Source organism: Podarcis muralis, chromosome 7 (genome assembly GCF_964188315.1).
Source record: "Podarcis muralis chromosome 7, rPodMur119.hap1.1, whole genome shotgun sequence".
NCBI lineage: Eukaryota > Metazoa > Chordata > Lepidosauria > Squamata > Lacertidae > Podarcis > Podarcis muralis.
This window is the reverse complement of record NC_135661.1, coordinates 21,167,188-21,194,635: the sequence shown is the minus strand read 5'-3', so window position 1 is coordinate 21,194,635 and position 27,448 is coordinate 21,167,188. Positions and strand designations below refer to the sequence as shown.

The window sequence follows — 27,448 nt, the reverse complement described above, 5'->3', positions numbered from 1 at the left end:
AAATTAATACTTTGAATACACGACAGAGGGGGCGGAGAGGATTGTGGTAATAATTAGCCACCAAGAGAGGTGGAGGGGTGTGTGTGAAACTACAAATGCAAAGTCTGGGAGGGAGAAAGGTTGGGGGCTTATGCTTTAATAATGTGTGTCAAAATATATACAGCGAGCCTGAAAGTGCGTCTTTAATCTTGAAAGGGAAGAATCCCGGGGGACAGCCCTCTTTGATCTCCTTATGTTTGTAATTACGGAGCCTCCCCGTATTAGGCAGAGACGGGGACGTGTTTCAACGGAACGGGAGCTCCTTCCCCTCTCGCGCCTCCTGTCACTGATGTGTGTATCTCTCGAGCCAGGGTTTCAGGATAAAGTGTCTCAAAATGGCTCTTAACCGCCACTGCCGTTGGGGGGGGGGGCAGGAGCAGCAATGGAGGTGGAGGGGTGTGAGAGAAAAGAAGCAGAAAAAGAGAGAGGTGCTTAAAAAATCAGCCCACAGCAGCTATTCAGACATGGCTTCTGTGTTTGCATCAAGGATATGCAGTTAGTCCCATGTGTCCTTCTCACGCATTTTCCTCTGCCCTCCTCTTCCCTTCTTCCTTATGTGTCATGCCTTCTTAGATTGTAAGCCTGAAGGCAAGGACCGTAGGCTAAAAATAAATAAATCTGTAAGCCGTTTTGGCTGAAGAGCTGAGTATGATATCCCCTTTAAAAATAAAGTTCAATAGTGTATTGACATAGAGATACACAGAGAGAAAACAATGTAATTAAATGAAAATTACACACACACACACGATACACATCTGGGTATTCTGGGGTTAATATATCAAACAACCTATACAAACTTTGCCAAGTTAATGTTATACCCCTTATATGAGTGGAATATAAATACTAGGGCTGCGCATGCACAACAGACCTGATCCAGGGCCCTGATCCAGACCCCCAAATCACTGGGACCTGGGACCACCCAACCCAACCCAGACTCAGTCAGTCCTGAATCAATCTGAGGGTGAGGCTGGTGTTTAATTAGGGCTCTGGTCGGTTTGTTATAAAACACATCTGGGGTGTAATATATTCAACTTCCTCTGATTATCACAGTGCAGGGTTAAAAATGAATTTAGTGGGACTATGTTTTGTTGTTGTTGTTGTTGTTGTTGATATTAATATTTAAATTTATTTACTGTCCTATACCCACAAGTCCCAGGGAGGTTGCTATGTACCAGATCTGGTCAAATCCTGGATCCTGAACCAAATCAGTCTGATGTGGGTCAACCCAGAATTCGGCAAGATTGGGTTGAGGGAGCCCCAGAACACTCCAGGTTGTTTGAAAGCTCCACTGGTGTAAGAATGTAATGGGGGGTGGGGAGAAGAGAGACAGGCACCCTCACTACAGGGGTTAATCAGGGGTTAAATTCGGATCAGGGCAAAAGCCAGGTCCAGCCCTCTATTCAGGACCGATCCAACTGAAACAGCTGCTTATGACATCACGGTCTTTGCTGTTGTTCACTTATGTTGATCTGCGAAGGAGGAAAGTCACATAATGATAAGCTGAACACCCTGGAGGAGACAGTAATTAATAAAGTATGCAAAATAAGAAAATAGGTAGTGGAGTGATTAAGTCATTATGCAAACCTCTGTTTGCATGGAGATCAAACTAGCTGCACACGTTGAGCCATATTGCAGCACTGCCATCTACACAAGGATATTTGAGACGGGAGAGAGAAATTTGGTTCAGTTTGCATTTAAAGGAGAGTCTAGCAAACCTGCACTTTCTGAAACCAGAAGTGAGCTGAATCAACCATCCTTCAAAATCTGCACTTCTCTGAATGTTGTGGTGCATTTATCCAGCCAACCAATGGGAACAAAAATGCGTATACAGTGGTACCTCTGGTTATGAACTTAATTCATTCTGGAGGTCCATTCTTAACCTGAAACTGCTCTTAACCTGAAGCACCACTTTAGCTAATGGGGCCTCCTGCTGCCGCCACCGCGCGATTTCTGTTCTCATCCTGAGGTAAAGTTCTCAACCCGAGATTCTACTTCTGGGTTAGCAGAGTCTGTAACCCGAAGTGTTTGTAACCCGAGGTACCACTGTGCTAAGATAAAGCATGTATGCAAATGTGTATGTTTGTGAAGATAACATCTGGGAAAATATAAATATTTATGCCTTGAAATACTGGGCAGATTAGACAAAACTGCAAAGAAAAATGTGTCTGTTAGGAGAAATTTGCACAGAAATGCAGACAAATTTCCATGAGGACGTAAAAAAACAACCACATAGATGCGAATATGAATATTATTTATTTGTGTGGCTGAAGCCGTTGCAGAAACCCAAAATGCATAAAACAGAATAAATTACAGTACACAGTTAAAATAATCACGAAAGCCAGACATTCCATCAGATAAGTTTTCTCCCCTGAATAATCTTACTGATCATCCCCACAAACCTTTCTCCTTAAAATTGCCACTCTAAAGGCAGCACAGGCCGCCTTTTCAGACCTGTAGAGTGACTTGCTCCCTAATAAAAAGTTGATTAGATACCCAGTTGTATCCAGTTGATTTCTCAACTGGGAGATTTAAATCTTTGAACAAGGCTGCTCGTAAATCCTCACAGATTGGGAAACCAGTAAGTAGCCTGGTAAATCTTCAGGCGCATTCCCCCTGCACATGGGCAAATGCTCTCTTCATAGGGGATCCGTCGATAGCGGCCTTCAGCTATGGCAGAGTGCATAGACTGGAACCGCAGAACTATAAAGGCTTTTCTTTGACATTTGTTGTGCTTGCTACGCAGCGGGGGCAAGGAATCTGACCGGGTTGTTTGGCACACCGTGGGGGACATTGGGACAGGCAGGCAGGAGTGCGATCAGCACAAAAAGCCGTGCTTCAAAATACAAGATTTCATGCGGGGAGAAGCCGTCGCAACTGATGCAGAGAACTGAGCTAAAGGCTGGGAAAATGCAAAACGCAGATGAATCAAAATGGACTGATTCACTCATCCCCAATGGCCATAATGGATTTTGGAAATGGAGCTCTCTTAAAGCGCCCTCCCCAAGTGCTTTTGGCAGAAACCTTCATCCTGGCCTGAAGCCTAGGGAGGTGTAATTTATTTTCCTCACTGCCACTCCACTGGCCTCTTCTGTCCTTCCCGTCTCTCTCTCCGTTGGCTGTTAAAACGTTAGACTGTAAGCTCATAGAGGGCGGAGGACTCTCACCATCTGCTTAGCCTGTTAAAGCATCAAGGTACAGCATCGATGCTGAACGAAAACAGGAAACCCTTCTTGATTGCATGAGGGGATGACCACTGCCATTTTGTACCCAATGCCAACCTTACTGTAAACAGCCTCAGCCCAGTATACCTGAAGGAGCTTCTTCACCCCCCATCATTCAGCCCGGCCAATGAGGTCCAGCACTGAGGGCCTTCTGGCGGTACCCTCCCTGCGAGAAAAGAGGTTACAGGGAACCAGGCAGAGGGCCTTCTCGGTAGTGGCACCCGCCCTGTGGGTGTCAAGGAAATAAACAACTATCTGACTTTGAGAAGACATCTGAAGGCAGCCCTGTTTAGGGAAGTTTTTAATGACTGGTGTTTTACTGTGTTTTTAGTATCCTACTGGAAGCTGCCCAGACTGGCTGGAGAGAGGCCTGGACAGAAGTGCGGGGTATAAGTAAATAACAGCAGCAGCGACAACAACAACAACTCTGAGTAAGCCCACTGAAGCCTGTGCACATGATTAACTTAATTCCAACTGGTGCACTCAGAGTAGGACTTAATTGACTGCTACCCATATTAAATAAACGAATTGTGGATTCAGACCCATGGCCCATCTCCTTCAGTATTGTCAGCACTGACCGGCAGCGACTGTCCAGGGTTTCTGACAGGCGACAGCACTACCTGGGGATTAAACCTGGGACCTTCTGGGCATGGTCGGCCAATTGGTGCCAAAGAAGGATAGAACTTTTTTTATGTATGCCACAACAGCAGCAAGAATACTTATTGCAAAGTATTGGAAGACACAAGATCTACGCACCCGGGAAGAATGGCAGATGAAGCTGATGGACTACATGGAATTGGCGGAAATGACCGGCAGAATCCGAGACCAGGGAGAAGAGTCGGTGGAAGAAGATTGGAAGAAATTTAAAGACTATTTACAGAAATATTGCAAAATTAATGAATGTTAGAATGATGTTGGATTGAAGTTAAGTGGTTTTTAGCAGTAATGTCATAAAGGAATATGTAAAAATGGATTGTTAACAGGTGATAATATAAAGCTATAATATATTAAGATTAAAGATCAGGATAAAAACAAAGAGGGAAAGGATTTGCTGAACCAATAAATTGAATTGGAATACAAAAAAGGGAGGTGTGAGGAGGTCTGGGAAACAAGCAAATGAAAGATAAGATACGGAAAGATTGAATTGTTTTTAACTGTTTTTATTTTGTATTTTCTCTTTTTCTTTTTTCTTTTTGTAATACTTTGAAAACTTTAATAATCTTTAAAAAAAATAAAAAAATAAACCTGGGACCTTCTGCATGCCAGGCAGGTGCTCTGCCCACTGAAGGAAGCTGCCTTACGCAGAGGGCTCAGCTGTCTTATTACTGCCCGCTCTGACTGGCAGCGGCTTTTCACAGGATGGAAGCAGAGCCAGGTTCCCAGTCACACCCCCTCCTCGCTTGGCCAGCCAGGGGAGAGTTCTGGAGAGGGCAGGGCACCTGAGTCAACAGGTGACATCACAGCCTCCCCATTATGATCTGCGTGTGAGTCAGCTTCTAGAGGATATGGCTTCAGAGCGGGAAGGAGCCTCAACACCGACTCCCCTTTCACAAAAGGTCTGCAAGAAGAAGCTCTACAGCTTCCCGCCTCCCTTGACACTTCAAAGACCAACGTGCTTCTCAGGTCAGCCCCACAGCCCCAGATCCCAAGAGAAACCACCTTGACACCCCACTCCCACCCACCTCTGGCTGCCCTCCCAATGGGATCGGAAGGGCAAGGGGTGGTGGGGCCACACATGCGCCTTTTGGAGGTTGGGGGACCCCAGGAGGTTGGGGGACTTAATTTGCAGCAACAAATTAAGGAACCGCTCCCGACACCCAAAATCAACCACCTGAAGCGGCCTCTGCACTCGCCTAATGGTAGAGCCGGGCCCTGCAAAGGGATAGTTGTATGACAAGACCGTTTCCGCTTTGGAGGAAGCTGCCCCAAGAGGATTTGTTTTTTTTGAAAAGAATTCTTTAATTTTCCACGAGCCTTTGCTTCTTGAAGACACAGCTTTGCTCTTGAACACAGAAAGCGCCTCTTCATTAAGCGGCGAGAGGCAGTCGAAAGAACTAATGAGCCTCGAGTGGAGATTCTCCCTTGGCCAGGCGATGTTTGGCTCAAGAGCTTTGATTAAATAATTAAATGAGCCGATGTGCAGGGAAGGAGCAGCTCAAAGTGCCGAACTCTTCAATGAGCTATCGGAAGGGATCTCAGAGGTTATTTAGGCCAATCCCATTTAGCCAATGCAGGAAGTCCACTATTACAATGTCCCTTCGCAGGTAAAATCTGCTGCAAGGGTATCCCTGATTGGTAAGATCCTCGCTACAGGATCCCTGATAGGTAAAATCTGCTGCTAGAGGGAGCCAGCCATTTTCTGATTTAAAACATCTAGCAATGTGGAATCCATCACCTTGCATTGGAAGAGCTTGTGCCTCCATCCATCCAATTTTTGAAATTGGCCACAAAGTGAGGTTATGTTACATTTTGTGCTCAGCTTCATCCTGGGAATCCCTGCCAGAAGCCCAATGGCATCACTGCTCCACTTTAATTTTATTTATTAAAATTCTTATAGACCACACTTTTTATATATAAACAACAACAACAACAGAGAGAGAGAGAGAGAGCGCAAGGCTGTATACCACATAAACAGTTCCATTCTGATAAACATCCATTAAAAGCATTGATAAATACTAGCCGGTAAAAAGAAATTCTCACATCAAAGGCCACTGAATAACACAGTTTTTCAGAGGCATCTGAAAGAAGGCAGGAATGAATCTTGCTGAACCTCCATTGGCAGGCAGTTCCACAAGACAAGGCCCACCATATTAAAAGCTTGGTCCCTTGTAAAGGCTGACTGAACCTCAGGGGCCTGAGGAACCACAAGAATGCCTATCAGAGGATCTTCGTGATCTGCACATCTTTCCATTCAACTGTTTTTCAAGGCACTGGAGGAATTATGTAAAAGAGAGAGCTGTAAGCGGAGATATTTATCCTGGGGCCCATCGGCACTGTACACATAAAGCAGTATCATGACTTCCCCCAAAGAATCCTGGGAGCTGTAGTTTGCTGGGTGTGCTGAGAGCTGTTAGGAGCCCCCTATTCCCACCACAGACCAGCCTAAAGTCATTGAGGAGCTGGGAATTTGAGCCCTGGTCTCCACTGCATCCTAGCCTGGCACTCTAACCACTCGGCCGCGTTGGCTTTCAAAACAAGAGCCAGCGCCCGCCCGGTTCTGACCAAATTGCTCTGGCTTATGTAGGATGGATGGATGAAAGGCCTTTGGATGCCAGTGAAAGAGCAGTCGCCATCAGCTTAGGCTTCCGTTGGTATCCGTACTACACCAAAGCAGGTGAGGCTCGCAAGGGGAGAGCCGCAGCGGGAAGACGCCTGGGAAATGGCAGGCAGAGGGTTAAAATCACCCCGTCCAATAGGCAAAGAGGTGAGCAAAGACCGCCTCTAGCACCAACCTGAGATGGGCCTGTGGTGGCTGGCAGGGCGGAAGGGGCGCCCAGAGCAGGCGGAGCCAGTGCCAATGACAGGCGGGGCCGGAGCCAATGGCAGGTGGCTCCGACTGATGGTCCCTCCTCACTGAGTTCTTCAAGGGCCAAAGGGAGGCAGAAGATGAATGGGCAGGGCTGGTTGTACAAAGGCAGGTGGAGGCTGGTGGGAGAGGGCTCCATGCACCCACAATGGGCTGGCTCCACACTTCAACACATCTCAAATTACCCGCATGCTGCAATTGGGCTTGGAAAAAAGGCTTCTATTAGTGAAAGAAAACATATTTGGAGTCTAAGTTTGTAGGGTGGGGCAAAGACAAATGGGACGGCAGACCAGGCACTACTATTAGAATAAAGTGTTTGTGGGAGGGGGTTATTGTTTTGTTTTCATTTTTAACTAATTAGTTTGTGCTTCTATCCTGTATTTTTATCTTGTGAACCCCTCTGAGATCTTCCAATGAAGCATAGTATAATAATAATAATAATAATAATAATAATAATAATAATAATAATAATAATTAGAATTTATATACCACCCTATAAGGGACACGGGTGGCGCTGTGGGTTAAACCACAGAGCCTAGGACTTGCCGATCAGAAGGTCGGCGGTTTGAATCCCCGCGACAGGGTGAGCTCCCGTTTCTCGGTCCCAGCTCCTGCCAACCTAGCAGTTCAAAAGCACATCAAAGTGCAAGTAGATAAATAGGTACCGCTCCAGCGGGAAGGTAAACGGCATTTCCATGTGCTGCTCTGGTTCGCCAGAAGCGGCTTAGTCATGCTGGCCATATGACCCGGAAGCTGTATCCCGGCTCCCTCGGCCAGTAAAGCAAGATGACCGCCGCAACCCCAGAGTTGTCCGTGACTGGACCTAATGGTCAGGGGTCCCTTTACATTTACCTTTACCACCCTATAGCCTGAGGTCTCAGGGCGGTTCACAGTACAAAAAAACAAAATATAAAACCACAAAATATATAATTTCAATAAAAACAACAAAGCCTTTCCTACTCCCAGGAGGGAAGGGATTGTGAGCAGGAGACGATTCCTGCGTCATGCAGGGGGCGCTCTGCCCCCTGCTTCAACTCCAGGGCTGGCGCCACGCCCCTCCCCAGTTGGGCACCCAATAGGGAAGCTCGGTGGGGGCGTGGCTTGCTGCTCAAACGCAGCCGCGCCAGCCTTCTCCACCATTGCACACACATTTTCTTCAAGTCATAAAACCACAAAATATATAATTAAAATAAAAACAACAACCCAAAAACCCCACCCAAAAAACCCCAATAATGAAATAATAATAAATGAACATTTTTTTAAAAAAAAAAAAAAACTAATACTAATGGCAGGCAGCGGAAAGTTGTGTTATCCAAATGAGTTCTACTCAGTGCTTGGCTGATTGTCCCATAACTTTGGGCTCAGTACCTTTTCGCCCGCCTAAACAAAGCACCACTAAAGCTTCCATTTTGTTAAGTGAGGTTTATTGAGTGGGATTCTTGAATTTATGTATCGCTTCCCATTACCAAAAATAAATAAAACCCACCCAACTCCCAAAGCGATTTTCAAGCAAGTAAAGATTGCGGTCATAAAATCACACGGACGTATTAAAAACAGATTTAGCAGTACAATCATATCAGTGATGCTGCCGAGATGCCCAGGAAAACAAAACAAAATCTTCTTGGGCTGGCTCATAAATAATGACAAGGTTGGAGCCAGGCGTACCTCCTGCCCAAGCAATGGCATTTTAATCTCGGAAATCCATCTGAGGCTTAAGACAGCTGCTTATTGGATTTGCAGATTATGGTAGAAATGAATATCTAACTATTAACTATGAGAAGTCAAAGGTTTCCAAATGGACAGCCAAGTATTCCTGGACTGTGAATGTCCACAGACTAGACCAAGCCAGTTTTTATGACTCTCAGGTAGAAAAGGACAAAAGTGTCAATTTCAGTTGCCATATTCCTTTTTCAAAAAATGATCCCCACGGAAATTTATCAGTGTACATTCCCCTTAATATACACAGTTCTCTATTCAATTTTGCCTGATATGTCTGTCTTTCTCTTTTTTGCAAGCAATTTCCCTAATATAATACATTTTTGTTTGTTTTCACTCATAATTGCATTCTTATGGACACCTTTCCTCAATACATAAATTTTTGGTCCACATTTTGTGGCTGGAGAACTGCCTTGCAGAATTCAGGAAAGTGTGGTTATGAGCTAGATGGACCGATTGTCCGAATTTGCCGAAGTGCAAATTAGGTAAAGGTAAAAGTAAAGGGACCCCTGACCATTAGGTCCAGTCGTGGCCAACTCTGGGGTTGCGGCGCTCATCTCGCTTTACTGGCCAAGGGAGCCGGCGTACAGCTTCCGGGTCATGGCCAGCATGACTAAGCCGTTTCTGGAGAACCAGAGCAGCGCACGGAAACACTGTTTACCTTCCCACCATTGTGGTACCTATTCATCTACTTGCACTTTGACGTGCTTTCAAAGTGCTTGGTTGGCAGGAGCAGGGACCGAGCAATGGGAGCTCACCCTGTCGCAGGGATTCGAACCACCGACCTTCTGATTGGCAAGTCCTAGGCTCTGTGGTTTAACCCACAGCGCTACCCGCGTCCCTGCAAATTAGGTAGGGTGGTGTTAAAATGCAAACCAAACTGAATTACTCCCCACCACCACCACCTCTGATCTCGGGCTGCACTTCATGAACAGACCGAGTGGAAAGTGCAGGATAATTGCAAAAGTTAAAGCAGAACCTTCAATGGGTGCATTTCCTTTGGGGAACGGCCACAGCTTAGTGGCAGAGATTTGCATTCAAGACGCCCCAGGTTCAATACTTAAAAGCATCTCCATGTAGGTCTGGGATTGTCCCCTGCCTGAAACCCTGGAGAGCTGCTGCCGGTCAGTGTAGACAATACTGAGCTCGATGGGCCAATGGTAAAAAGCTGCTTCCTTTGTTCCTAGGGGAAAGTTGTGACCCAGATTTTCTTTCGAGCCTCAACCTGGTTTCCAGGACTTAGCAAAGAATTCTGTCCTCCTTTCTCTGAACTTTATTGAATCCACCCACTCGCGTTTCTGGTGCTGCCCTCGATTTGGAAGCTGGCCGTGTCTCATTAAATAACTTGGCTTGGGCGCCTCCTGTTCATTATTGGCAGCAAATTGGGCACTCTGCCTCTCGAAATGCTCTGGCAGATGAGGTGCTGGTCGACTCAAAGAGTGAGCTAATGGGCAAAAAAGGTGTGCGGTCCCTTTCTCTCTCTGAAAGCAAGCTCCTTTCTTAGTGGCAGGGCCACGGCTCAGTTGAGGAGCATGCAGAAGATCTCAGGTTCAATCCCCGGCCTCTCCAGGTACAGCCGGGAGGGAACTTTATCTGAAACCCTAGAAAGCCACTGTCAGTCAGTGTAGACAATCATAAACTAGATGGACCAATAGTTTCACTCTGCATTATCCAGCTTCCTACATCTTAAGGGAAGAGCATTAGTTCACTTGCTTTGCATGCAGAATGGTTTTTTCCAAAAATAAAAACAGAGATTGAATAGCCCTCTGTCAGGGATTCTTTTGCTGTGTTTCGTGCCTTGCGGGGGGTTGGTCTAGATGGCCCTTGGGGTCCCTTCCTGCTCTACAGCTAATTCTATGGTGCTTTAAATATACAGGGTGGGTGTGGCTGTGCTGAAGAAACAGTAATGTAGCCACCACGGACGAAACGTTGATTTGAAGCAATTCCAAATTAAAAGGCACAAAATATGAATGACCACGAAGAGCCCACTGCCATGTCCCTCAGAATCCTCCTCCAGAATTTAGAAGGCAAAAGTTGGGGGAGATGGGTCTTTTCGCCAAACCATTTATCTTTGAGTCTTGTGGTCAGTATTGGTGTTATTGGGTTCAGGGCCCAATGGCTTTTTCTCTCCTCCTCTTCCTCTGCAGATTCCAAGTGTGTCGCAAGTACAAGGGAGAAATTCATGAGCATGTTTGAAAGCCAAACTGAGAAAGACTTGCAGCCAGAGAAGCAAAGCAGTAGGCACCCTCTTGCTTCCCCCAATGTGCCCTCCCTGCCCCACTCCTCCCCGACCCACACTGTCCCCAAACCCAGACCCATATCTGGCTGGCTGCATGTGTAAAGCGAAGCTGGCGTTGCTCTCACAAAGGACTCCAGCATGAGAGTGGGAGGCCTTCAAAGAGGCAATGGCCAATTAGTTCCGACCTGACGGAGCCGACTCTCATCCTGGGTGGGTGTCGCACAGTTGCAACGACCCCCTCCCCAAATTAATTGGCATGATGCTACACCCTGGTCTCTGGAGAGCAGACTCTGCCTTCCTTGAACGCTCTGTGAACTTTGAACAGCTCAGCGGAGACCTGTGAACACGGGCATCAAAGCAAGCGTATCTGTGGGGAAAGGGTCTCTTCTGGCAGGGAGCACATACCGTATTTTTTGCTCCATATGACGCACTTTTTACTCCTAAAAAGTAGGGGAAATGTCTGTGCGTCTTATGGGGCAAATGCGTGGTCCCTGGAGCCAAATTGCTTGGGACGAAAAACAGATCGTCCTTTTTTTTTTTTTAAGAAAGACGGAAGGGGGTGTTGAAACGAAGTCGCTGAGCAGCTGATCGGCAAGCGATTGGGCGGGAGATAAGGCTGCGAGTAAAGGAGGCTGCCGGGGGGGGGGGGGAGTAAAGACAGCGAACTTGCAAGGAGAGGAGGCAGGAATACTAAAACAAGCAATGAGAGAAATTAGAAAAAAAGGAGGAGCAAAAAACTGCTCCAGCTAAGGAAAAGGCGCTAAGAGAAAGAAGAGGGAAAGGGGTGTTGAAAGGAAGCCACTGAGTAGCTGATCGGCAAGCGGTCAGGAGGGAGATAAGGGATGCTAGCGATAAAGTAGGCTGCCTGGGAGGGGGGAGGTAAAAGCACATGGATCCTCAGGATTTTTGCATTGGGTCACCCCAAATTCACCATCAGATCACATAGCATGTCCATGGCTACAGCCTGCACCAAAAAACCCACACATCCACTGTTTCGTGGGGCCACAATGGTGCAAAAACGTGGTTACAAAGCACGGATCCACATGGATTTTCAGGATTTTTGCATTGGGCTACCCCAAACTCACCATCAAATCACATATCATGTCTGTGGCCCACAAAAATCGCACATCCACGGTTTCATTCAGAATATTTTTTTTTCTTGTTTTCCTCCTCTTAAAACTAGGTGCGTCTTATGGTCAGGTACGTCTTATGGAGCGAAAAATACGGTACTTTAGAGCAGGGTTGGCAACCCCGCAGATCACACCAGGCCCATCAAGCTTTCGGTGGCCCACCCACAACTGCTGGAGGCAGGAGGCCCCTGAATCCCAGTTGCTGGGAATCACCAGCGGGGAGTGTTGTGCTCAGGGCCGGATTTCGGGCTTCCCATAAGGAGCATCTGGTTGGCTACTGTGAGAACAGGATGCTGGCCCGATCCTGCCAGGTCCTTCTGAGGGTTGGATGCATGACAGCGAGGGTGGGCTGTTGCCTTCATGCCCTGCCTGTGGAGCCACCTGACTCCCCCATGCTTTTCTCTCTTGGTTCCAGGCAATTCCAACTTAGCCGAAGGGGAGCCGGCAAACGAAACCAAACCCAAAGGGCAGAAAAGCGTTCCCAAAGCATCGCCCCGAATGAATCACCCAGAGGAGAAGAAGCCAGAGGAGCCCCCCAACCTGGGGCCTTTTTATTATATTGGAGGAGCAAATGGAATCGATATGTAAGGACGCCTGCAGAAAGAATTGCCCCTGGGTCATGGGTGCTTCTTCCTGTGGCTCCCCAGAGTCTTGTATTTCCTTATTTACAACATTTCTATGCTACCCTTTAGTCCTCAGGGCCTCTGGCTCACAGTGTAAAACAGACACAGCACACAAGGAAAGAGGAAGAGGAGGGAGGAGGGAGAAGCAACCTCTTCAACTTGGTGATTGAAGTCACAAGTGATGTCAGTCCTGGCTGTCTCCCTATTGGTTATCCTGGGGAATGGCTCTCCTGATGTTCTTATGAGTGAAGGAGGGCTGATGCCTTCATGCCCAGCTTCCTGCAGCCATCAGATGATTGGCCCCTGTGAAATCAGGAGGCTAGACTAGATGGGCCTTTGGCCTGATCCAGTAGCCAGACTCTTCTTTATTTAAAAACAACAACAAGTTGCTGGACCTCATTGTTTTGTCTCCTTCCTCTGAGCAGACTGAACGCCTTCTGCAAGAACAAAGGCTGGCAGCGTATCTATGACAACCGGAGGGATGATTACATCCTGAAATGGTGTGAGACTAAATGCCGGGACACCTATTTCAACTTCAGAGAAGGTAAGGAGGCCTGGGGGAGCCACCACCAAAAAGACCATTTCCCTAGTGGTTTTAGGGCAGGGGAGTGGAGATCCTGAGGCTTGGCAGATGTTGCTGAACCTCCATCAACCACAGCCAGCAGGGCGAGTGGTCAGGGATGATTTTCAAACCCATTGAAATCAATGGACATGACTAACTGAGGTCCATTCATTTCAGTGGGTCTACTGACTACCATTAGCTACAGCTTGATGGGTGCTGTTCTGCACAGAATCATAGAGTTGGAATGGAACCATGAGCATCATAAGAGTCTAAAAGCTGATGAGCATTCCCATTCAAAGCGAGACGCGAGTGGCGCTGTGGGTTAAACCACAGAGCCTAGGACTTGCCAATCAGAAGATCGGTGGTTCAAATCCCCGTGACGGGGTGAGCTCCCATTGCTCGGTCCCTGCTCCTGCCAACCTAGCAGTTCAAAAGCACATCAAAGTGCAAGTAGATGAATAGGTACTGCTCCGGCGGGAAGGTAAACGGCGTTTCCGTGTGCTGCTCTGGTTCACCAGAAGCGGCTTAGTTATGCTGGCCACATGACCCGGAAGCTGTACACCGGCTCCCTCAGCCAATAAAGCGAGATGAGCGCCGTAACCCCAGAGTTGGTCATGACTGGACCTAATGGTCAGGGGTCCCTTTACCTTTATTCCCATTCAAATGTTGTGTGTGCACCATGTCATGTGATCAAATATGTGGGGCGGGGCTTACCTGGCCCCCACAATATTTTATTCTTGTTGGCACCCCTGCAGTCCAGCAGCAGCTGGTGTCAGTGGGCTCCCTGCACCCTTGTGAGAGCCAGTGTGGTGTAGTGGTTAAGAGCGGTAGTCATGTAATCTGGGTAACCGGGTTCGCGTCTCCGCTCCTCCACATGCAGCTGCTGGATGACCTTGGGCCAGTCACACTTCTTTGAAGTCTCTCAGCCCCACTCACCTCACAGAGTGTTTGTTGTGGGGGAGGAAGGGAAAGGAGATTGTTAGCCGCTTTGAGACTCCTGAAGGGGAGTGAAAGGCGGGATATCAAATCCAAACTCTTCTTCTTCTTCTTCTTTGTGGTTGGGCTTGGCCCAAAGGTTATCAATAAAGGATGTGTTGCGTGTGAGAGAGGTTGACCCAGCCTTCATGCTCCACCTTGGCTCTCGCTATTCCTCCCTTTGCAGGAGAACAGCTCCTTTACCAGATCTCTAACAACAAGATCCTCACTACGAAGATCGGCCTTTTGATGAACTTGAGGGAGTATGAACGGGTGATGAAGAAGATCAGCAGGACCACAAAGTGAGCCCTAAACTCTGAAGCACATCCTCCCTGCGCCTTATATTGTTCAAGGGGAAAGGGTCTTGAGCTCAGAGGGGCCAGAGGTGGCCCTCTAGCCCTCTCTGATCTGGACCTTGGGATGTTCCACAGGCCACGCCTTCCTCTCGCCAAACCCCGCCTCTCGCTGGACCTGCTTCACAACCTCCTTGAGTGTTTTTGCCTGGCTGGAATTTGTCCTCGAACCCACATAATGCTTCTTTCTCAGCTGGTTGAAGGATAGAGAAGGGTGTTGGTGTGCATGTGTAGCCTACCATACAAAGATAACATTCACATGGCTTGCTCCACTCATTTTTCATCTGACTCTGCCCACCACTGTAATGCGGCCCCCAGAATCTTGCCTAGAAAGGACTGTGGCCCTTGGGCAGATGAGGGGCATGTAGAGGGGGCAGCAGAGTGGCATTTATCATTGGGCATAAAAAGGAAGATGACTTGATTGTAGTAGGGGTTTTTTGGGGGGGGGTATTCCTTTAACAGCTCCCTTTTGGTGCCAAAACTATTCACTGGGGAGCATATGGTGCAGCTGTAGTGAATTATTAAGTGTGGCAAAAGCAAACATCACAACATTATGCAAAAGAAGGTGAAAATATGCATAGAATTTGCAAAAATTACGCAGGCTGCAAAATCCTCTCTTGCTTCTTGGTAGCTGCATTCCCAGTAATGGGTGATGTTTGCTTTAGGAGGCCAGGAGGTGCCTCAGGGACAAAGTTTAGTAAAAAAAACATTAACTATGGGAAGTAGCTATAATCTAACTGCCTCTCCCACGCACCCTGCAAAAAACATCCCCCAGCCGTAGCCAGCTTTCCAGAAACAGAATGTAGTCTGTGCCAACATTCAAAACCTCAACTCCAGATGTCAGCGTGTGACAGGGTTTCAAATCTGGAGCTATTTGGCTTTGTGACATCATTGTGTTCACTGATTGGTTGGGATCACATCATGAGGAATCATGTGACACACAGCTGAGGGTATGGAGGTCTATGAACTGCCTTGGCTGAAGAGGAAAGTTGTCCAATTTCCACACTGGTGGGGGGGGCATGTCAGCAGTGGGGCTGCCTGGCAAACACGCCCCCTAAAAATATGGACCCAGTGTTTGGACAGTGTTGTGGTAGGGTGTGTGGAATAAACTGGATCCAGTTTTCATTTAAAAGCAAACCTATTTATATTATTTTTATTAATTAAATTTATATACTGCCCTTTGTCCGAGGCTCACAGGCCAGTTTGCAGTATATCTATTAAAAATACAGAACGTAATAAAAAGCAAAACAACACTTTCTGAAGCGATACGGAAACCGAAACACATCTATGTTTCGAAGTGTGCCCTGAATTTTGCAGTGCAGCTCTCAACCCAAGAAATGTGTGCAAAAAGTGCACAGACTAGGGTAAAGCATGAATTTGATTGCAGACGCAGGTGGCGCTGTGGGTTAAACCACAGAGCCTAGGGCTTGCCGATCAGAAGGTCGGTGGTTCAAATCCCCATGACGGGGTGAGCTCCCTTTGCTCAGTCCCTGCTGCTGCCAACCTAGCAGTTCGAAAGCACGTCAAAGTGCAAGTAGATAAATAGGTACCGCTCCGGCGGAAAGGTAAATGGTGTTTCCGTGCGCTGCTCTGGTTCTCCAGAAGAGGCTTAGTCATGCTGGCCACATGACCTGGAAGCTGTACGCCGGCTCCCTCGGCCAATAAAGCGAGATGAGTGTCGCAACCCCAGAGTCGGCCACAACTGGACCTAACAGTCAGGGGTCCCTTTACCTTTTTATTTCTGCCAAGACCATACAAAAAAAATGCATTGTATTAGGGGAAATGGCTCTGTGGAAATGTGTACATCAGGCAGAATTGCATACAAATGAGAGCGTATTAGGAGAAATTCGCCGGTGGGTTTTCAAGAGGGCTTTTAAGGTAACTAAACAAATGACAAACAGGTGTGGAAATGTGGAGAACTGGACAGAATATTGGGAAAAGGAGAAACCCAAACTGAGAGGTTGTTCGCCCATCCTTAGTTGGAGAGGGGCAGATCCCTTCATGAGGAGCATGCAAGTTCCAACCCCTTCTTCTTGTCCTGGGCTTTTGCAGGGTTTTGAGAATGGAGGACTTTTTCCCTGAGACTTTCCGCCTGGATACCAAGGACGAGAGAGAGAGATTCTTTGAAATATATGAAGGTGAATGTCAGGAGCTTCAGAGCTAAATCACATCCTCCCAAGCGGAAATAAATTCATTTCACAATTTTCCTATCCTGCCAAACTCCTGCTTAGCTCAGGCACTGTCTGGTTTTGGATCAGAATTGGGCTGTGGCTGTAGATTCCAGACAAAAGAAACTATTCTCAATTGAGATAGTTGGAATTCCTTTTCTTTTATTGCTGTGTTTATCTCCCACCTTTTCTCCAGAGAGCTCAAGGTGGCAGACATGGTTCTCTGCCTCCCCATTATATTCCCACAGGTCCACAGGCCAAATCAGAGCAGCCAGCCAGTATTGCCTGCACTGACTGGCAGTAGCTCTCCAAGAGTTTCAGGAAGGGGACATCCTCCATCCTACCTGGAGATGTCCTTGGGGATTGAACCTGGGACCTTCTGCATGTGAGACAGGTGCTCCGCCACTGAGCTACAACCCAGGAGGCCATGATGGGCCAGATAGACCCATCAGGCACCTGCCTGTGTTTCTCCTCTTCTCCGCAGAGCCTCAGATCTGGATCTGCAAGCCCACCAGCTCGAACCAAGGCCGAGGGATCTTCCTCCTCAAAAACCAATCCGAGGTCAACAGCTTGCAAGCTAAGCTCCTCAGCATCGAGGAAGATCCTATGTACAAGAAACTGCCTTACAAAATTCCTCCGGCGAGGATCGTTCAAAGGTAGAGAACGCAATGATGTGGAGTGTTAAGTTGTGGGCGAACATATCAGACGACACAGCGATTCTTCCAAAGCAGCTCTTTATTTGTAAGCTGGAACAGAACTGAACTGAGGAGCTCCGTCAGCCTGCTTATATAGAGCTCCACTAGAATGCAACAGTAACCATTTTCTGTAACTAGCCAATCACTGAATGTCACTTTTGATCCTTCATTTGCATACAAACTATCCAATCACTGAACGTCACTTTCGATCCTTCGTTTGCATAACTATCTACAGTATCCCCCTGCTGGCCCAGGGTGAGAATTTCAGTACATAACATGGAGGTTCTGCTAACCCACTGCCCCAAGTTTCCAGCTGGCTGGTGAAAGGTGTTGCTGGATGGTCTTTGGGGAACTTAACTGGTGCGCTTGAGGTGAAGGAAGCCTGGGATCTCAGGTGGGCTGGGGAAATCTCCTTCTTGGGCCGTCATCTTGCAGAAATGCGAGCTCCTGGAATGCAACCAGTATGACAGGAACAGGCAACTTTTTTCACCCCCAGGGTCTGCATCTCTTACTAGGCTACCTTCCAGGGGCCACAGGCCAGTAGTGGGTGGGGCCGGTGGCAAAAGTGGGAGGAGCAACTGCTGCAAATCTTAACCTTTGCACAGTGTGCTGCTTCCTGAACACAGTCCCCGGCACTCTTCTCAACCCTCCATCCAGGAAAGCAAGTGATGCTGTCGAGTTCCGTGACACATCCCAGCCATTCTGGAGGATGTGAAGCTGGGCTGGAGAGGTGTGTGGCCTGGTGCCAGGGGGTGTGGCCTAGTGAGAATCCCAAGAGCCATTTGGCACCTCTTCTGCGTCTAGCATCCCTGTCCCCCCCCTTAATGGGCTGCAAAAGCCGGGGACTTGCATCAAACTCCCTGTTAAACACCCCGCATACCAGGGGGTTAAAATAGCAGAGTGTGGCATCCTGGAGGCCTCCTGTTCTAGATTCCATTCTAGCACCTAGAATTCCTGTTCTAGATTCCATTCTAGCATCTAGAATTCCTGTTCTAGATTCCATTCTAGCATCTAGAATTCCTGTTCTAGATTCCATTCTAGCACCTAGAATTCCTGTTCTAGATTCCATTCTAGCACCTAGAATTCCTGTTCTAGATTCCATTCTAGCATCTAGAATTCCTGTTCTAGATTCCATTCTAGCATCTAGAATTCCTGTTCTAGATTCCATTCCAGCATCTAGAATTCCTGTTCTAGATTCCATTCCATTTATGGCTCCTCCAAACATTCAATCGGCATTGCACAGCCACTGAGCTTACTCAGTCTTCACTGAGTTTTTTTGCAATGTGTGTGTCAAAAAAAACATTAAGTTCCCTTCCCCCAAATGCTTTTGTACTTGTGCAAATTTCAGAGATCTGAACAGAAGGTGTTAACAAAGTGCCATCCCGTTTTCTGCGATTGCACGGGATTCTGCGTTTTGCGTAAGAGCAACTGCGGAAAGTCTTAGCGGGTGGGTAAAGGTAAAGGGTAAAGGGACCCCTGACCATTAGGTCCAGTTGCGACCGACTCTGGGGTTGCGGCGCTCATCTCGCTTTATTGGCCGAGGGTACAGCTTCCGGGCCATGTGGCCAGCATGACTAAGCTGCTTCTGGCGAACCAGAGCAGCGCATGGAAACGCCATTTACCTTCCCGCCGGAGTGGTACCTATTTATATACTTGCACTTTGACGTGCTTTTGAACTGCTAGGTTGACAGGAGCAGGGACTGAGCAACAGGAGCTCACCCCGTCACGGGGATTCGAACTGCCGACCTTCTGATTGGCAAGTCCTACGCTCAGTGGTTTAACCCACAGCGCCACCCACGTACATTGGGCCAACAGCAGGATATCCACCCCCTCCTTATTCCTTTTATTTCTCCTGGCATATAGAGCTCGAGCGTTCCTGGTCTAAGGACTTCCTGTCGTTTGTATGATCAGAGTCTTTTCCTCAGTCGGCCTAGTTTCATTTCCAATACCTTTCTCTCTCTTCTTAAAGTTTCGTGTCATCGGCACAGACAGATCATTAGCATTTTAACAGGTGGTGAAGAGAGAGAGAAAGAAAGAGAGACAGATCAGAGATTATTTCTGTCTGGGCATCTAAGGAGAGCTTCAAAGGGGGAAATGCACGCCAAAGACTTTGCATTGTGTGAGCTGAATGAGTCTCTAATGCTATATACCAAAGCTGTTAGAGAGCTGAGCAGCTGCACTCACCTGCCCTCGCCCCTCCCCGTCTAACTGGCTTCCTACAGAAGTGGAAATGCAAAAATTCATACACACACACGCGCGTACACACACACACACACACACACACACACACACACACACACACACGGCCAGATTTAGGTTTGATGAGGCCCTAAGCTACTGAAGGTAATGGGGCCCTTTATATGTCCAGCTGTCTTTTGTCAACAACAAATTGTCACTGTTATTTGTGTTGAATATATATGCTATATGGTAATTTATGGACCTAATAGGTATCTAAAGCCATCTGCACATAACAACATATGTATTTTATCAAAGTAAATGTTGAGCTGAAATACAATTAAGAAGTATATTAATAGTGAAATACAATTAAGAAGAAGTATATTAATAGTGAAATACAATTAAGAAGAAGTATATTAATAGTGAAATAATTATTAAGCTGTAGGTTTTATTTTATTTGCTTTTTATCTTATATTTTGGAAATGTAGATCCAGTTTTTCCCCCCTTTAATTTTTTTGAGGGCCCCCAAAAGAGTGGGGCCCTAAGTTATAGCTTGTTTAGCTTATACCTAAATCTGGCACTACACACACACACACACACACACACACACACACACACACACACACACAAACACACACACTGCCTCAGGCCAGGGTAATCAAATCAAACAAACATGAGATCAGCTAATGCCCACTTTCAACATCAGCTAATGTCCACTTTCCTTGCAAGCATGACAATTGCACGGCTAGTTTAATCAGTCCACTTACGACTATCAAAAACAGTTCAAGCAGTATTTGAAAAACAGAAGCATTGTGTGCTGTCCACAGGGCTGGGAGGTCTATTCTGTTTTCTCTAGTTATTCTCTGCCAATCTTACAAATCTAGAAAGCCTTTATTGGATATACAAGCATAAAGGATCATAATACCCACTTCCTGTCCTCTATATATTCTAGAGCAGCGGTTCCCAAACTTTTTCGGGTCACCGCCCCCTTGGTTCCACGAACTCATCCCTCGTGCCCCCAACCCAACCTTTATTATTCATTATGGTGGTTCACACAATCCAGGAAGGAAGAATAATAATACAGTGGTACCTCTGGTTAGGACGTGGGTGGCGCTGTGGGTAAAAGCCTCAGCGCCTAGGGCTTGCCGATCGAAAGGTCGGCAGTTCGAATCCCCGCGGCGGGGTGCGCTCCCGTTGCTCAGTCCTAGCGCCTGCCAACCTAGCAGTTCGAAAGCACCCCTGGGTGCAAGTAGATAAATAGGGACCGCTTACTAGCGGGAAGGTAAACGGCGTTTCCGTGTGCGGCTCTGGCTAGCCAGAGCAGCGATGTCACGCTGGCCACGTGACCCGGAAGTGTCTCCAGACAGCGCTGGCCCCCGGCCTCTTAAGTGAGATGGGCGCACAACCCCAGAGTCTGTCAAGACTGGCCCGTATGGGCAGGGGTACCTTTACCTTTACTTACCTCTGGTTATGAACTTAATTCGTTCCGGAGGTCTGTTCTTAACCTGAAACGGTTCTTAACCTGAAGCACCACCTTAGCTAATGGGCCCCCCACTCCCGCCACATCGCCCCTGTGCAATTTCTGTTCTCATCCTGAGGTAAAGTTCTTAACCCGAGGTACTGCTTCTGGGTTAACGGAGTCTGTAACCCAAAGTGTTTGTAACTGTTGGTACCACTGTAATGCAATGCGGTTTGAAACAGTAACCATTAGCTGCACATGCATTCAAAAATCCAATTAGTTTAATTAATTCAACCAAACGGATGAACTTTGAAACCCACCCACCCCACCCCAGGTTATCCCACTACCTCTTTTGGGAATCTGTGTTCTAGACTACGGACCTTTTGAGTTATCTTTTCACCCCGAAACCCTGGAAAGAAGAATTTTGCATGGAACCCCCCCCCCCATAAAGAAACTGTAACGGAGGAAGGAAATATTAAGATAATGAGGATGCATAGTTATCGAGCTGTTTTGTGCCTGCTGTGTTAATAAGTTACCCTTTCCATGCGCTTTCTTTGATTTATTTTGAAATTTATATTTATAACAACAACAACAACAACAACAACAACAATAATAATTAAATAAATAAATAGATTAGAACATAAAAAATAAAATAAGCAGATTGGCATGAGCGAGACTTGAAGAGCCTCAGAAGCTCAGGTGCCACAGAGATGCATATCCTCCCGGTTTCTCAGGTATATTGATAAGCCGCTGCTCTTAGAGGGGAAGAAGTTTGATGTTCGCTCATACCTCCTCATCGCCTGCACATGCCCCTTCATGCTCTTCTTTGGCCACGGCTACGTCCGCCTCACATGCCTCAACTACGACCCCAAGTCGGAAGACCTCACTTCTCATCTGACCAATCAGGTGAGGGGGGAGAGAGGGGGGCGGGATTTGAGCAGGAGGCAGGATTCTGTGGACCAGGAAATAGTTGGGCCTTCTCTCAAACGTGGAGCGTTATGTTAAAACAGGCATCGTACCCAAACAATATGCAAACCAAGGCCAGGCATTCTTTGAAATTCGCACTGCTCTGAATGTTGCGATCTGGTTCTGAAAGTGTGGGGAAAGTGTGTAAGAATGCGATCTTTGAATGTGGCAGCATGTAGCCATTGGAACTCCCTGCCTGTTGATACCAGGCAGGCCCCTTCACTGCCCTCTTTTTGGTGCCTTCTAAAAACCTTTATTGTTTGGGCATGCCTATCCAGACGTTTAGAAAGTTGGTGCGAGTTTTAATCTGCTTTTAGTCTACTGCATTTTAGCCTTTTAGAAGTCTGTTTGTTTTCACTTCATTTTCTTTTTTCTTTTGCAAAACTGCTTTGAGGTGGTTGTTGCCTGTTTTGCAAATCAGGCGCCGTGTGGGTTTTATGAAATAAATAAATAAGGCATTTATCGGTAAAATTAACATGCTTCCAAAGGCAATATATTAAGGGAAATTGCCTCCAAAAAGAAAATGAATGGTAGGCAAAATGAGATGTTAAATTAGGGGAAAATGTAGATTAAAATGCTTCTCTTCCATGAGAACTTTCTTTTTTTAAAAGAAGAAGAAGATATTTGCAAATCAATGCAGGAAGGTGAAGAACTACCGTATTTTTCGCTCCATAGGGCGCACCAGACCATAGGGCACACCTAGTTTTTAGGGGGGGGAATAAAGGGGGGGGAATTATTCCCCCCCCCCCAGGTCCAGGAGCGGTGGCAAGATTGCGCACAACCTCGCCACCGCTCCTGGAGCTTGCAGCGCTGGGGGTGGGGAAGCCCGAGCTTCCCCCGACCCCAGCCCCCAGAACAGGCAGCTATCCGCAAGCCTTCCGAGCGCAGCGGGAACTCCTGCCGCGCTCCGAAGGCTTGCGGATGGCTGCCTGAAGCCCGGCGAGCGCAGCGGGAGTTGGCGCAGCGCTCGCCGGGCTTCAGGCTGCAGGCTGCTGTCCGCAAGCCTTCGGAACGCTCCAAAGGTTTGCGGATAGCTGCCTGAAGCCTGGAGAGTGAGAGGGGTCGGTGCGCACCGACCCCTCTCGCTCCCCAGGCTTCAGCGAAAGCCTGCATTCGCTCCATAGGGCGCACACACATTTCCCCTTCATTTTTGGAGGGGAAAAAGTGCGTCCTATAGAGCAAAAAATACGGTAATCTTTAGATCGCAAAAAGCGGGAAATTGAGGAAAACTGAAATGGAAAGATTTGCCCATCCCTAAGCCTAGCCCTCAAAAACAGCAGGTGCTAAATTTAAGTAGCTGGGCCAAGGTCATGAAAATATATGACGATACCTGCGGCCTGCAATACATTGTTTGAATCTGTCAGCCTCAAGCCAGCATCACTTTTGCTCAGGGGTGATAGGAGTTGGAGTTCAACAGGGGCAGGATCTGTAAGACCTGACTTTTATTCCTAAAGAGGCACTTCTAGGTTTTATTTGCTGTCCCTGTTGTGACTGGTTTTGTGTTTGTAAGTCACTTGGGGCCATTTGAGTGAGGAGGCAGCTGATTAATACTAATTATTACCATTATTAACAGCAGCAACAATGTCCAGAGAGCCACAGGTTCCCCACAACCCATGCCATAAACGACACCTACCCCCTCGACCATCTAGATTTCTATGTGCAGGGAAGGCTGGCGAATTCATCCGTCTCCCTTCGAGGGCTCGGGTGAGATGAGAGAGATTTAATTTAAATGTGGCGTTTTTGTAAGCCATCCAGGTAACATTTTGCAAACCGCTTTGAGGTGTTGATTTGAGAGCAGGGGTTTACGATTAAGCGGCATATAGATGTTTTGAAATAATTCATAAATAGTTTTCTGAGGCCTCTTGAGCAAGAGGCATGATCAGAGCAAGGCCTGAAATGGGGCTTTTTGATTCTAAGGCCCCCCATTTGCTATCAAATACGTCACACTCGCCCAAGAGGAGAAACACAGACAGGAATTGATTTCTCTTCTCGCTCTGAGGACGGGCACCAGAAAATAAGGGCCATCCATCCCTGGTAAACAGGGACAGCTGGAGCATATGTTATCCCTGCCAGCCCAGCCCACTTGGTATCGCCTTCCTGCAGCTTAATGGCTTTGGCAAGATGGGCGCCTTGTGTGTGTGGTTTGTTTTTTTGCCTTGAACAGAGCTGTTTGCTCAGCTTGGGATTTGGAGAGCTGCGGTGCCACACTGGCTCCGGAGAGACCCCGCTGCCACAAAGGACATGAAATGAGGGCCAGGTGTTGTTATTCAAAAGAGTACCTGCAAATCTCATCGGCGGGGGGTGGGGTGGGGTGGGGAGGAGGCCAGGAAATTCATGGCAGAGCAGGTGGCGGCGGCGGCACAGAAATCTGCCTCTCCGCCCCCAATTGTGTCCCGCCTGAGTGGGTGGGAGCGAGGAGGGAATGGTTTGAATTTTCATATTTAAGAAGCGGGGATCTGCCAGGTGGATGGAATCAAAGGGGAGAGACCAGGAGGCTCCCCCTGTTGCTGCCCCTTCGCTGAGAAATGTGTAAACAGAAGGTCCGTGGAAGACTCACCCCTTTGCTTTCTGGAAAACTGCCCGTTTGATTGAGGTTCCTAGATTTGTGTCCGCACGCCTTTTATTTTATGGACAATATTTGCATGTGCACCCAATAACAAAAAAAACTTCTCTTTGCAGCTTGAAACAAGAACATAGTAATATAGTTGTAAACAGTAAATCATAATGCATCATGGAACATCCCGTATGAATTTGCCCAGTCCGTCATTACCTGTTTGGGGAATTAATTTCTCTGTTTAGTTCTGGGCCACATGAAGAAGACCTTCCTTTTTTTATATAATAATAATATTTATTAAAATTTCAAACAAAATTACAAAAAAACTAAAAAACAACAACAAAAAACAAATCAGTATTTCCATATCTTATCTTTCATTCACTTGTTTCCTGGACCTCCTCACACCTCCCTTTTTTGCATCCCAAATCAGTTAATTAATTCAGCAAATCCTTTCCCTCTTTGTTCTTATCTTGATCCTTTTTCTTAGTATATTTTTACTTCAAATTCCCATCTAATAATAATCCATTTTTATTAACCCTTAATAACATTGCTGCTAAAACCACTTAACTTCATTCCAACATCATTCTAACATTCATTAATTTTGCAATATTTCTGTAAATAGTCTTTAAATTTCTTCCAATCTTCTTCCACCAACTCTTCTCCCTGGTCTCGGATTCTGCCAGTCATCTCCGCCAGTTCCATATAGTCCATCACCTTCATCTGCCATTCTTCCAGTGTGGGTAGATCTTGAGTCTTCCAATACTTTGCAATAAGTATTCTCGCTGCTGTTGTAGCATACATAAAGAAAGTTCTATCCTTCTTTGGCACCAATTGGCCGACAATGCCCAGGAGAAAGGCCTCTGATTTCTTCAGGAAGGTATATTTAAATACCTTTTTCATTTCATTATATATCATCTCCCAGAAAGCCTTAATCCTTGGGCACGTCCACCAAAGGTGAAAGAATGTACCTTCAGTTTCTTTACATTTCCAACATTTATTATCGGGCAAATGATAGATTTTTGCAAGCTTGACTGGTGTCATGTATATCATTTTCATAATATTCTCTCTTAAGGCATTACATGCTGTGAACTTCATACCTGTGGTCCATAACTGTTCCCAATCAGCCATCATAATATTATGTCCAACATCTTATGCCCATTTAATCATTGTGATGGGATGATGAGCTGCTTGTGCGTAAAATCCTAGTCCCTCAGAGTTTGGCCAAGTGCGCAAACCCCTGCCTGCGACGGAGCCCCTCAGATATGGCTCTGTCAGTCGCTAGCAGAATCCGAAAGTGGTCTCTTACGGAATCTCTTCCAGCATAAAAGCTCCTTAACGGAAACACGTCTTCTGGACTCTCGGCGTGACAGTTTCCGGCGAGGAGTGGGTGTCCCTATAGGAGGTCTTGACACCTCCCCACTGTTTTCGCTGGAAGTGTCTCTGAGCCATCCCTCCGACTCACTTTCCCCTGGAGCCCCTCCTCTCCCTCTGCTGGTTCCCTCTTCAGCTGCTATGTCTGTCTCAAACTCCGGGAGCCTCTCCACCTCCTGTCTTTCCGATGGCAGTTCCCTGACAATCATAGCAGATTTCACTGTTTCATCCTGAGTATTCCATTTCAACAGCAAGTTATACATTCTTGACAAAGTCTTAGTTTTGGAGTCTAACAGTTCTGTTTCCAATTTTGATTTTTCCACCTGGAAGCCAATTTTCTTGTCCACATTAAATGCCTCCATTATTTGATAATAATGAAGCCAATCTCGCACTTTATTTTTTAGTTTTTCAAAACTCTGCAATTTCAATTTATCTCCCTCTTGTTCCAAAATTTCCCAATATTTCGGCCATTTGGCCTCCATATTGAGCTTTTTCTGGGCCTTCGCTTCCATCGGTGACAACCACCTTGGGGTTTTGTTCTCAAGTAAGTCCTTATATCTTATCCAGACATTAAACAATGCTTTCCTGACGATATGGTTTTTAAATGCTTTATGTGCTTTGACCTTATCATACCACAGATATGCATGCCACCCAAATACATTGTTAAAACCTTCTAAATCCAGAATGTCTGTGTTTTCAAGAAGCAGCCAGTCTCTCAGCCAGCATAATGCGGCCGACTCATAATAAAGTTTAAGGTCTGGCAGGGCAAATCCACCTCTTTCTTTTGCATCCGTTAGTATTTTAAATTTTATTCTAGGCTTCTTGCCCTGCCAGACAAATCTAGTAATATCTCTCTGCCACTTCTTGAAACAATCCATTTTATCCAAAATTTGCAATGTTTGAAACAAAAATAGCATTCTTGGCAATACATTCATTTTTATCTCAGCTATACGGCCTAGAAGTGAAAGCTTCAAATTCAACCATATTTCTAAATCTTTTTTCACTTCCGCCCAACATTTCTCATAGTTATCTTTAAATAGGTTCACATTCTTAGCTGTCATATTAACCCCCAGGTATTTCACTTTCTTAACCAATGTCAAATCTGTCTCCTTCTGAAACCTCTCTCTTTCGATCGCTGTTAAATTTTTCTCTAAAACCTTAGTTTTTGACTTATTCAACTTAAATCCTGCAACTTGACCAAATTCTTGACTCAGTTCCAATACTCTTTTAGTACTAGATTCTGGCTCCTGTAATGTCAATACTAAATCATCTGCAAATGCTCTCAATTTGTACTGTTTAGCTCCGACTTGTATACCTTTAACCAATTGGTCCCTTCTAATCATATTTAAAAGGACCTCCAGGACTGATATAAAAAGCAATGGGGATATTGGGCAACCTTGTCGAGTCCCTTTCTCTATCTTAAATTCCTCCGTCACCACATTATTTACAATTAATTTGGCCTTTTGTTCTGAATATATTGCACTTATACCGTTTTCAAAACTCCAGGAAATATTGTCAAAAGCTTTCTCCGCGTCCACAAATATCAAAACTGCCTTTGTATTTATATTCACTTGCAATTTTTCTAAAATATTAATTATATTTCTCATATTATCAGACAAGTGTCTACCCGGGAGAAAGCCTGCTTGATCTTTATGAATCTCTTCCATTAATACTTT

The 27,448-nt window shown here is 46.4% G+C and overlaps 1 protein-coding gene across 10 annotated transcripts in view; it reads left to right on the top strand.

The window, feature by feature from the left end:
- Nucleotides 1–27,448, top strand: part of TTLL10 (tubulin tyrosine ligase like 10) — a 212,774-nt gene that overhangs the window by 170,546 nt on the left and 14,780 nt on the right. For all 10 annotated transcript variants that reach the window (XM_028740802.2, XM_028740803.2, XM_028740808.2 and 7 more), the window contains 7 exons: nt 10,650–10,739; nt 12,287–12,455; nt 12,920–13,038; nt 14,219–14,333; nt 16,437–16,522; nt 17,037–17,208; nt 21,616–21,787. In XM_028740802.2, the coding sequence (XP_028596635.2) occupies nt 10,650–10,739; nt 12,287–12,455; nt 12,920–13,038; nt 14,219–14,333; nt 16,437–16,522; nt 17,037–17,208; nt 21,616–21,787 (923 nt within the window). The remainder of the gene's footprint in view (nt 1–10,649; nt 10,740–12,286; nt 12,456–12,919; nt 13,039–14,218; nt 14,334–16,436; nt 16,523–17,036; nt 17,209–21,615; nt 21,788–27,448) is intronic.